The sequence below is a fragment of the Mastomys coucha genome, unplaced genomic scaffold (assembly GCF_008632895.1).
Source record: "Mastomys coucha isolate ucsf_1 unplaced genomic scaffold, UCSF_Mcou_1 pScaffold5, whole genome shotgun sequence".
In the NCBI taxonomy this organism is placed as follows: Eukaryota; Metazoa; Chordata; class Mammalia; order Rodentia; family Muridae; genus Mastomys; species Mastomys coucha.
In genome coordinates, this window is record NW_022196911.1 from 111530754 (window position 1) to 111542459 (window position 11706).

Consider the following 11706-nt stretch of genomic DNA (forward strand, 5'->3'; position numbering starts at 1 on the left):
TCTGGGAGGAGCCTTGGTGTTCCTCCAAATAGGCTGGAGAGGTGCAGGTGTCACTGGCCCATCCTGTATCCGGAAGCCTGTGTGAGTATCCTATAGCACAGGAAGGCAAGCATTTCTGATTGGAAGATAATGTGGTGTGCATGTGCGTTTCACGTTGGGGGGGGTCATGAGAGAGGTTGGGTAATTTATAGTGTTTTATATTTGAGAGTGATTGGGGCATCCGTTGAGGATGTGAGTTATGGGGTCAATTTGAGGGCATGTGGGCATTGATGTGTTTTATGTGTTCATGGTCCAATGCAAATTATGTCTGTGGTTTCCATGTGCTGAGAGACTTGCATCTGTTTGGAGTTAAGTGAGGTCCGTGTCTGGGGGTTGTGTAAGACATCGTATGCTTGTGCTATGACAGGAGATGGGTGCTATAATGTTTCATGACCTGCAATATACTATGTCTATGATATGAAACCTGTACTTTAAGGGATTGTGTGAGGTGTGCATGTGAGGCATGTCGGTGTCAGAGTGTGTGACTGTGGTCAGACGTGAGATGTAAGCAGATGTATGGGAGAGACATGGGCTGCCAAGCATGTACACAGTATCAACACAGAGGTCAGAAAGCCTTGGTGGTGTGTTCTGATCATTCCCTGTCCTGAAGGCTACATCTTATGATTCCCTGCCCCTTAGCGAGCATCTCTTCCACACATCTCCACTCTGAAGGTCCTTAAGGCCTTCATGCTTCTGTCTGTCTCAACACCTTCTAAATCTGTGTTCTTCTATCTTCGCTGCCCTGTTACCTTCTGGGCACCCTCCCCTAGGGCCACTTTCCCTTTCCACCTACATTTTGGATGATTTTCCTTCTGCAGCTCTAAATCTGACCCATCTCACTCCGAATCATCCGGATTCTCCTGTTTTTTCCCTGATTGCTTGCCCTCACAAATCTCCAGGTCCTGCCACAGTCTACCTGCCCAGCGATTGGCTGTTAGGCAATCCTTTATTGCCAATCAAATCCAGCTGCGGATAGAGATCCTCAGGGTCTGGGACCTCGGCCTTCAGGAGCCAAATTGAATTGAGACAGCTTTAGAACCAATCCCTAACACAGCCCCAACCCCTGAAGCTTCTGCCTCCTCCCAAAATAATATGGAGCCAACAACACACACCCAAGTCCCAAACCAAGATGTCAGCAGGATCGCAGTAGAATTCTCCCTACCGCTTCCCAGCTTCTGTTAGCTCCGGGCATTGCCGGTGCTCCTTGTCGTCTCAGTTAATTTTCCCGTCGCTGTGATAAAATACCCGGACACAAACAGCTTGTCAAGAGAGGAAGTTTGAGGGTTATAGAGCATCATGGAGGGGGGTGGGGGGAGTCCCAGCAGCAGGACCCTGAGGCAGCTGAACTGCACACAAGCAACAGAGAACAATGAGAGGTGTGACCACTTCGTCTTCATGCTGCCCTCCTCTGGAGTGGGTCTTCCCACCTCCTCGGTTAACCTAATTAAGATAATCCCTCTCAAGCATGATTCTAGGCCTGCCAAGTTGATGATCAATACTAACCAGCACCAGACCCCTATTCTAGCATGACCCAATTCTAACCTACATCTCTAATGTTCCTGTCGCCAAAGAAGGCGGCACACATTCTGGGTACCAGGGCCTGGGGCTTCAGTTATCTCTTGGGGGACACGATGTACCCCCATAACATTAGTTTTCAGTGGAAAGTGAGCAAGGAGTAAGCCACTACACCTCTCCAATTCCCACCTTGACAAAGTCACCTCCATCCGGGCTCTGGGCTCTCCTCTCAACTGTCATGAAATAGTTCCTGCTGATACACAAAGCCAGTTCCCAAGTCAAAATCACCTCACTGCCCTCACCTAAAAAGCTGAGAGACCCATCCCCTTTCTACACCCCACACCCAGTCCCCCTCCCAAATCCTGTTCCCTTCTGTACAACGTTGGGATATTGAAAGGTTGGCCCACAAGCCACTGAGCTCTGATATGTGCAACCCCAGATTTTCCATATCCCCTATCATTCGGAGCAGCAGGGTTCCTGGGCTGTAGTAGAAACAGCTCAAAACGACCCACGACTTCATGAATTCATGTGGCACCCACTCGGTGGCTAGGCCTAGACTTCACATGAAATTATTCAGGTGGCTGCTCCCCCCCTACCTTGCCCCCTTGGAAAGGTAGGCTTCAAAAGCCCGCCTTCCCGTGGTGGGACATTAGGGGCTTAGACTAACCAATGAGAGAGGAAACACGTCAAGGAGCACCACCTAGGAGCTCCCCAGATGGTCAGTGCGCTCCAAGGTGAGTGTCGGTAAACAAAAGTAGACTCAGATGAGCTGAGGTCCATCGGAACCGCTTGGGTGCTAGCCTCAGAATGCAGCTTCTGGTCAAACAGTGCTCGGGGGTCAAACAGTGCTCGGGATGTCCCCAGCTTCTTTCCTGCAGGTAGTACGGGACTGTCAACTGGCTGGAGCTCGGGCGCGCCCTGCCGGCCACTCTGCATAGCCGCAGTAGGAAACCAAATACCACACCTTCCGCAGCTAGCTGGGTCTCCTGGGTCTGCTGCCTCGATGGCAATCTAACTTCACCGCTGCGACCTTAATGGGCTGCTCCTGTACCAGGACTCATTCCGTGCTGGAAGGGTACTAAACTAGGCTAATGTGTCTCGGGGGGACTGGCAGTCCCTCGGGCGTGCATTCTGCGAGTCTCAGACGTCCTAGCAGGCGTCGTCGAGGGGATGGCGGGACGGAGGGAGGAGTCTATCAGGGTCCGAGCTGGTTGGTGGATGGGGAGGGAGGAGTGGGCGGAGCCTAGGGCAGGGCGGTTCCGCGCCTACCTCGCTTGCAGCGAGCCGGGCTCACCTCTGACTGTCCGGGGACATGACTGGCACACCAGGAGCTGCTACCGCTGGGGATGGCGAGGCCCCTGAGCGCTCCCCGCCCTTCAGTCCGAACTACGATCTCACCGGCAAGGTGGGTGGGCTCTGCGCTCAGTGCTGGGGACCCCCAGGCCGGCACTTAGGGACATCCCTCCCGATGTCCTTTACCTTAGGACCCTGTCCTTCCCTGTCTACACCCCTCTCTGGAAGTGTCAGCTGGGTCTCTGATCCGGGGCATAACCCCTGGGCTTATCCCAGTCTCTAGGGATCTAGGCTGACCTCGGAGGGCGTGAAGGTAAGGCAGATCAGAAGGACTTAGACTCCCCACCCTGCACAAAAACCCAGCTCTCTCCTGCCACACTTTGGAGTCCTGGGGGACAGGAACTCTCGGAAGACACAGACAGGGCATCCCCGCCTGCAGAGGCATCTCAAGGTTAATGCCCTTTTTGAGCTAATCCTCAAAAAGTGACACCTGTCACACACTTTCAATGCTTTAGGTCCCCACTCAGCAGTAAGTCCCACCCTTCCCCTCCCCACTGCCTCCAGACATAGTCTGATGGCTCCTTCCCAACACCCCAGGCTGTGTGTAGCCACCGTACAAGTCCACTTGGGAATTTTCAGAAGCTGAGAAAGAACATGGCCATTAGTGACCGTGGCCCACCCTCCCTCCTCTGACGGCCATAAAGGCAACTCTCTGGGGTGCATTCGTGCTGCAGGAATGCCCTGCACAAAAGGAGATGGGGGAAGCTTGGACACCAGTCTGTCACCACCTCCTTCATCGGTGTCCTTGGCTTAAGCAAGTACATGGAACTCTAGAAGGAGATGCTGAGCCAGCCAGCCGCTTGCACTCTTTTTCTGCAAGCTTAGGGAGAGGAAAGTGAGATCTATACCAGGTAGAGCTGATGATTCCTGGTCTTGAAGGGTACCTGGCTCTTTCAGTGTCTTGGTCCCTCCCCAGCAGCAGATCTCACTCTCACTAGGAGCTTCACATCTCCACCCCCCAGGGTTTCAGGGGAAGCCAGTCAGCCAGCCAGCCTACCCACTCAGAGACGTTGAGATAGGCGTCCTGTGTGGGCTTGTGGCAGGAAATGGGGCTCTAAGCCCTCAGGGGAGGGGAGCTGCTGATGGCTACCACCACCCCCAGGCTGATGGGGATCTCCTGATCTCCTTGCCCTGCAGGACAACTGAGCTGTTTACCTAGGAGGTGGCAAGGCTGAGCAGCTGTTTGTGTTTGGTGGACTTGATGGGCTGGGCGACTGGCTGCATCGTTTGCTCAAGGCAGCTGTGCTCTGTAAAGTACACAAATACCAGTATTCGCCTGCCTCCCTCCCTTCCTCTCCTGTGTGGCTGGGGCCCCAGAGCCATCAGAGTGCCTGCCAGCACCTGCAAAATAGCTGACCCCCAGCCTGCCAGGCTGGGCCCAGTCCTGCATCTGTAGATGTGGAAAAGCAGCTTAGGTCTGGGGTCTCAGGCAGGCCGTACCCACCCCAGGGCACTTTTCTCTGAGTCTTAAGTAGTTCCCATCAATCTTGTTGGCCCTAGACAGTGACAAGCTCTAGAAAGGCCTCGAAGGAATGAGCCCCACTCTCCCACCCCACCCCCACTTTCCTCCTATTATGGTGGGCAAGCCACAGGAAAACTACGAAAATTTCCCCAAGGCACACAGTAGGGTTTTTTTTTTTAATATAGGAACTCAGCTTTACATCCCTTCCTCTCAGGTCCACTCTGACATCTCTGCACTAAACTCAACTGATCAATCCCAAGACCCCATATCTAAGGAAGAAAAGCTTTTTAGCTTTTTGGCTCCACTATCAAGTTCAGAGAGCAGGAGCAATTCCAACCATATTAACAGTCTAACCAGGCAGTTGGGAACATTCCAGCGTTGAGTCTACACCTCCAAGATGACTGAGCAAAGAGCTCCCTCCACCATACCTGCATGTTCTCCACAGTGACCCAGAGATGCTAGTTTGCAGCCATTTGTCCCTCTTGGGAGGTTTCTACTAAAAACTTCAGACTAACTGGCTCCCCATCTCAGAATAAATTCCACCCTTTCCTAATTCCTGCAAGCCTATTATGAATATAAGCCATCATCAGACACATCCAAATAAATGTCTGACCCAAAAGGAAACGCAAACAATAGTGATTTAAAGAGAGTGTCCCGCAGGTCGAGTCTTCCCTCCCCACCCTCTTTCTCTCTTTAAAGATGGGAGGGGGCTCTCACTATTTAGCCTTGGCTAGCCCTTGAACTCATAGAGATTTGCCTGCCTCTGCCTCTCAAATGCTGGAGCGAAGGACCTGTATCACCATGTTCCTACCCTCCTGTCAAGTCTTGGTAGGCTACTGGAGGAGAGCTCCTTTCCCCTGTGTGGGAGACCCACCCACCTGAGCATACGCTCAGAGCAGCAGTAATCTCTGCACTGTCCAGCAATGGGCAAATATATATCCAAGGTACAGACCAACAGAATGGGAAGTTCTCTGGGGATCCCCAAGCACTTTGGAGGTCTCAGCTCGGCTTCAAGGACGTGGACTGGTTAGTACAAGAAGCTCAGAGGGAGAACCTCAGAGGCTGAGGCAAGGAGGCCGGAGATGGCAGAGACAGGCAGGTGATGGAGGGCAGGGCAAGTCTCTCTATCCTGCCGGTGTCCTTCTCCACCACCCCTCTCTCCTTCTCTGACCCTCTTTGGGGCATCTGAAATCCCAGAAGACCCCTTCTCCTTCCCAGTTGCCATTAACTGCTCTGCCCCATCTCCTAGGTGATGCTTCTTGGAGACTCAGGCGTCGGCAAAACCTGTTTCCTGATCCAATTCAAAGACGGGGCCTTCCTATCCGGAACCTTCATAGCCACCGTCGGCATAGACTTCAGGGTGAGGTGGCTGCAGGCTCCTCCTGCAGTGAGCTGGGCTACAGCTCAGGCTCAAGAAGGGTGACCTCTTCTTGTCTGCTTTGAATCCCGAAGGCACCTGGGGCTTCCTGCCTGGAAGGCCCCAGAGATACTCCCACCAGGACCACAGAAATGGCTAGGCACAAGGAGTCTGGGTAGTGTTAGCATCTTGCCCACCTTCTTCTCTGCTCTTGGATAATGTCTCCGAAACAAGGTAGTTTCATGGTCTAAGTCCTGAGAGCCCCTTGCTAATGGTCGTCTGAGCTGGGATCCTCTGTCAAGGTCAGTTTTAAGATGCCATTGCCCAGAAGCTGAAGGGCTGCCTCCCACCCCACTCCCCATCCCCAGGTATCTAAGATCTCTATCTTTATCAGTGTACAATCAATCGGGACCACTGGGGTACTGCATATCAAAGGATCCCAGAGGGAAGGTGGGACAGCAGGTGAACCAGCAGAAGAAGCTTCAGGCTTCTCCCAGTGGATGGAGTGCTGAGGCTTCATTGAGAGAATTATGGGTAGCGGGAGGAAAGATGGTCCTGCAGGTCAAGCCTCTGAAGGCCTCAGGGTGCTAATGGGTGCCTCATCACTGCAGTTGAACCCTGAGAGACAGAGATTGACGTGGGGTAAGGGCAGGGCGTACCACACCCTCCCTGTGCTGTCTGCTGAGTCCAACAGAGGACCTGGCAGGTTTGAAGGTTCTCCCTGCCTGGCTAGGTTATGAGAAGAATGGATGGAGGAATCTTGGAATGCTCTGCTGACTGAAGAGGTCTCAGGCTCACCACATGGCCTGCGGGCCTGGAGAGAGACCAGGACAGGAAATTGGCAGAACTCTGGGGGCCAGTCTCCCCTCCCCTCCTGTCCCGACCCTCTGCCCTTTTCTCTTTCAGAATAAAGTGGTGACAGTGGATGGTGCCAGGGTGAAGCTTCAGGTACAAGCAGAACCTGGGGCGGGGGGGGGGGGGGGGGGGGGGGGTAAGGGGTAAGGGGGAGGAGCTTGCTCTTGCTTCTCAACCTGAACCACAGGCCTTCAGCCCTGGCCTCAGCCTGGGGTAACTTCCTGTGGGGCCCATGAGAGGAAACTGCTTTTCTTTGTTTGATATCTGCAGAAAGAGCAGTTCCCAGGCACCCTTTCTCCTATGGAAGGCAACTCAAAGTGTCCTAGGCCCAGCTTAGCCTCCCTCATCCCCCCTTCCCCCCAGTTTTCCAAGTCTCTACTGCTTTAAGGATCCCCAACCCCTAGGCTAAAGGAGACAGCCCAGACGTAAATAGGCTTAGGACCCCAGAAAAGCGATTTAAGAGGTCATCAGATGCTTGGGAGCCTGTGAGAACTGTGAGAAACCAGAGAAGGAAATGGCTCTCCCTCCCCCCCAAACTCACAAACAGCTCTTTCCCCTCCATCTCACAGATGGCTCCCTACCCCCTTTCTCATAGACAGCTTCCCCCCATCTCACAGACAGCTCCCCACCCCCCATCTCACAGACAACTTCCCCCTATCTCACAGACAGCTTTCACACCACAGCATGAGCCCTCCAGTCAGCAGCTAGCCCTGCCTCCTTCCCACCTCTCTCTCTTCCTAGATCTGGGACACTGCAGGACAGGAGCGCTTCCGCAGTGTGACCCATGCTTATTACCGAGATGCTCAGGGTAAGTCCCCTTATCCTCTGTCCCCTCCCCATTCCACAGCAACTCTGCAGATGCCCTGAACTCCTCTATATCTCTCCCCCTCCAGCTTTGCTCCTGTTGTATGACATCACCAACCAGTCTTCTTTTGACAACATCAGGGTAGGTCCTCCCCTCCCCAAGATCCTTTCACCATCCCAACAACCCTGCCTGTCATGAGCAGCTAGAACAGGGCTTCTGCAGACCAGATTGCTTCAATTCTGTAAAAACGGATAGACCATAGAACCTGTCATCTTTGAAAGACACTCAGAAGTGACTATCTATTTCATTGCCATGTAGACATGAAAACTGAGCAGGCTGATATGCCCTGTATAGCCCTGACTGCAATTCATGAGTGTGTTATATATCAAAGTGTTTAGAACAGTCCCAGCTCCACCCTGGACAGTTATCCACAGGAGGAGAGCCTAAGCAGAAAACTCCACATGCATCCAGGCCAAGTTGCAACTCAAGAAGACAGAGTGAGTGGCTGCAAACCATTATTAGAGAAGCCATAAATACAAACACGACTCTGTACACAGTATTGTTATGATTTTGTGTGCTTCTAGACCTTGGGGACTGACAAGCAAACTGAGGGGATAAGACAGATAGGTATAAAAAGGTAGAAACTAGATAGCATGGCCACCTCCTATTCTTGTGGCAGACATCACTAATCAATCACAGTACTTATTGGTCAGAAGAGCAATAGAGAGGTCTGTATAGTCAAGTATTTACTGAATTATATCCCCAGCCAAGCTTAGTCATCACCACATTCAATTCCTATTTGTTGTTGTTGGGTTGTTTTGGTTTTGAGGCAGAGTCTAGATATGTTGCTCAGGCTGACCTCCAATTCTGTCTACCTGCCTCTGTGCGGGAAGTATAAAACCCTGTGTGCCCACATATGGCTGATCACATTGTTCTTGATTACTGAGCCCTTTTGTGGTTTTAGAATCCCACCAGAGCACTCTAGGAGAAGAATACCTGGTCCTTGGCCTCAGCCTGGCTCAGCTTCCCCTCTCCCACAGGCCTGGCTCACAGAGATTCATGAGTATGCCCAGAGGGATGTGGTGATCATGCTGCTAGGCAACAAGGTGAGTGGATCTGTGGTATAGTCAATGCACTCTGGCCTTTCTCTCCCACTGCCTCAGCACCAGCCCCACCCAGCTCCATAGCCACCTAAATCCTCCCAGCAGAGGACTCTGAGGTCTCCAGTGTGAGAGTCAGACTTATCTTGTGGCTTCTGCCTGTCCTGCCCCAAAGCTTTAGTAGTAGCCCCTTCCAACCAACAGCCTCAACTGCTGCCAGCCAGAGAGATGCTAGGTGACTCAGCGGCTAGTCATCCTTAGATCATTATAGACAGGGTCAAGGTCAGGGGTTAAGTACAAAGGGTTTAATTCAGCTGCTGTCACCTGATGAAGCTGGGTCACCACACCCTTTGCTAGAGTTACACACCTCCCCAAGTGCTCAGGGCTGGCACTGGGCACATAGCTGGAGCAACTCAGAAACCCTGGCCTCAGGCCAGTCACACCTGCCTGCAGTCCCTCGGGCTACCAGAAGAGGGCAGGTAGTGCTTGCTCCTGGGGCAAAAGATGGGCTTCTTGAGGTCCAGGCTTCCTTCCCAGTTGATTGACCCACATGGGTTTGACAGGCGGATGTAAGCAGCGAAAGGGTGATCCGCTCTGAGGATGGAGAGACACTGGCCAGGGTAAGTGACTGCCAACGGGGTTGGATGACTGGTGTGAGAGAGAGGCCAGAAGCAGGCCCTGAGCAGAAGCATGATGTTCTCTCCTGGGCAGGAGTATGGTGTTCCCTTCATGGAGACCAGTGCCAAGACTGGCATGAACGTGGAGTTGGCCTTTCTGGCAATTGCCAAGTAAGAGCTGAGCAGGGAAACGGAGCCTGAGGTGGGATGGAGGGCAATCTGGAAAACCAGTGGTGGGGGAGGGGAATGTCTGGCTCTACACTTCCAGCCCCGTGATTCTTCCTTTTCCAGGGAGCTGAAATACCGTGCAGGGAGGCAGCCTGATGAGCCCAGCTTCCAGATCCGAGATTATGTGGAGTCTCAGAAGAAGCGCTCCAGCTGCTGCTCCTTTGTGTGACTCCCGAGGGGCTAAGAGGAGGTCCAGAGACCCTTGGGGATGCAGTGACTCCAACTGCCACACCAACTAGGAGAAGCTGGGGGGGGTCAGTGGACAGCCGCTGCCAGGGAGGTAGCCATTACCCTAGTTTCTTTAGCTTCCCTGCATCATGGGAAGGGTTAAATACTCATACTTTATCTTAATATACGTAAACTGATAACATAAAAGGTACCAGTGTGCCCCCAAAACCAAAATAGGTAGGTCTTTTGCTTTCTGGCACTAAATTCTAAAAGGCTGGGGCTCTCTCCTAGCAAGAGTGTTACTGCACAAGTATGACACCAGGTGGCGCCAAAGCACTGCTAGGGTGTGGGAGCTGGTTGTGACCCCCATCCCCACTCCTCACTAAGGAGGTGAAGGAGACCCCAGACTTCTCTTCCTCCAGCTCCCAGAAAGACAGCCTTTTCCAATAAGAAGGGCCTTAGTGCTGGGAGCTAGCTCAAAGCCTCGGAAAAGATAAACACGGAGATCGTTGTAAGAAGAATAGCAATTACTGGGGTGAGTCTGCCCAGCTATACCTCTGGCTTTCCGACCCTCTTGGAAGCCTGCACACGCTTCTTTTCTAGCACACACGCACAGTGAAGTACCTGAAAACATCCTTTTCTGTTCTCTGGACCTCACATCCCAGGGGATGCCCGGCTCTCCCATGGAACCTCTCCCATCAGCTTTCCACCTAGGTTCCTAGGCACCAGACTTCAGAGTCTGGAAAAAATTCCCCTCCCTCCCTCCCAATCCTAAGACAAGGTGTACAGCACCTCAGCTAGGTAAGGCAGAGGTCAGAGCCAGATAAAGAACTTGTTGGCTCCTAGAATGGGTGGGAGGCAGAACTGAACAAACCCATAGTCCAGTTTTTCCCATTAAGCCCCAGCTCTCTGTCCTCCCCCGCTCTTTTAACTTCAGACTAATACTAGAGCAAAATGGGGTTGAGAGGGTGGGAAGTCCATTTTGGGGTGAGCTGATGTAATGTGTGCAAAACAAGGTAGTGTGGGCAAGTCTGGGGTACGGAGGAGGGCAACAAGGAAGTCCTGAAGGTCCAAGGCCATGTGTCTCCCAAAGCTCTGATCTGACCCTTGGAAGGAAGGACACTTGGAGGTGAACGGATCCATGACCTACCTACAAGGAAGCTTTACTACATCTCTGTAGGTTGGGCAGCAACTGAGGCTCCAGGAAAGTATGCATTACACATTTCTGAGGTTACTGTACTTATTTGCTTTCAAGGCAGAAATCTTGCTCCCAGAGCAAAGTCAGCACTCTAGACGGGTTGATAAGGAAGCTCTCTGTGACCTCTCATAGGCAGATCAGGGAGGAGCCTGGGCTCCTGGTTCTCTTCTGGGGCTCTGAGCAGATTGCTGGAGCTCTAGTCACATAGCTCTGGGCCTCTGGCACTTGTGTTTTTCAGAATTAAATTGCAGTATTTTGGAAAATATACTCTGACCGGTTTTTCCCCCCCGTTTATTCCCAGAAGAAGGATCGTGTTAGAGAGTTTGTTATGTGGCACGTTGTGGGAAACTGTTTTCCCAATGTTCGAATTGTTCCATCCTCACCCATTGGTGTCCTCATACGTTTAACTCATCCTTAACTGATTACCCTCCCCCCAGCCTCTGTGGCCACATCTGCGCTGGCAAGAGGGAGCTGGAATGCTTATCTTACAATCCAAGTCATTTTTCTTTCTGTTGAACAAAGCCAGTCTTCCATTCCCTCTGGAGTGAATCCTGAGATTGACTACCTAGCTGTCTCACCCAACCTCTCTCCGTGGCTAAAGGCTACTGCCAAAACTAAGCCCTTTATTATTTATTTATCTGTTCTCAAGCAGCCTGTCTTCCAAGTGGGCTGCAAGGAGCCTCAGTATCTCTACCAAGCCCCACACGTTTCTAGAAGGGATCTGAGCCCAAACCTGTCTATGTGCCAAGTCCTGCGATAACGCGGTGGCTCCACAAGTAGAAACTTTGTTATTTAAACAACTCTACTCCGTTGTTATTCTGTTACAGTTACCCTGTTACAGTGTTACTGTGTTACAGAAGACATCCGTCCGGTTCTTAAGTTGGCCCTGGGGAGGAGGGAGGAGTGGAGGGGGGGGTATGAGGTGGTTTCCCGGTAACTGTCGCTCCCCTCCCTCGAGCCAAGCCGGGCAACAGGCTTCGGCTGAAGGCGGTTAAAGCGTTGAGGATCC

At 52.3% G+C, this 11706-nt stretch overlaps 1 protein-coding gene across 3 annotated transcripts in view; it reads left to right on the forward strand.

The window, feature by feature from the left end:
- The window catches only part of Rab37 (RAB37, member RAS oncogene family), a 68497-nt gene extending 57000 nt beyond the window's left edge, over window positions 1-11497 (forward strand). Inside the window, exons 1-9 of one of the 3 annotated variants that reach the window (XM_031351683.1) lie at window positions 2829-2959; window positions 5619-5729; window positions 6633-6674; window positions 7323-7389; window positions 7475-7527; window positions 8427-8492; window positions 9050-9106; window positions 9198-9274; window positions 9395-11497. In XM_031351683.1, the coding sequence (XP_031207543.1) occupies window positions 2867-2959; window positions 5619-5729; window positions 6633-6674; window positions 7323-7389; window positions 7475-7527; window positions 8427-8492; window positions 9050-9106; window positions 9198-9274; window positions 9395-9500 (672 nt within the window). In that variant the 5' untranslated portion in view covers window positions 2829-2866 and the 3' untranslated portion in view covers window positions 9501-11497. Of the gene's footprint in view, window positions 1-2828; window positions 2960-5618; window positions 5730-6632; window positions 6675-7322; window positions 7390-7474; window positions 7528-7777; window positions 8302-8426; window positions 8493-9049; window positions 9107-9197; window positions 9275-9394 lie in introns of those variants that run through there. The other 2 variants (XM_031351684.1, XM_031351685.1) reach the window with 2 other exon arrangements.
- Window positions 11498-11706: the final 209 nt, after the last annotated feature.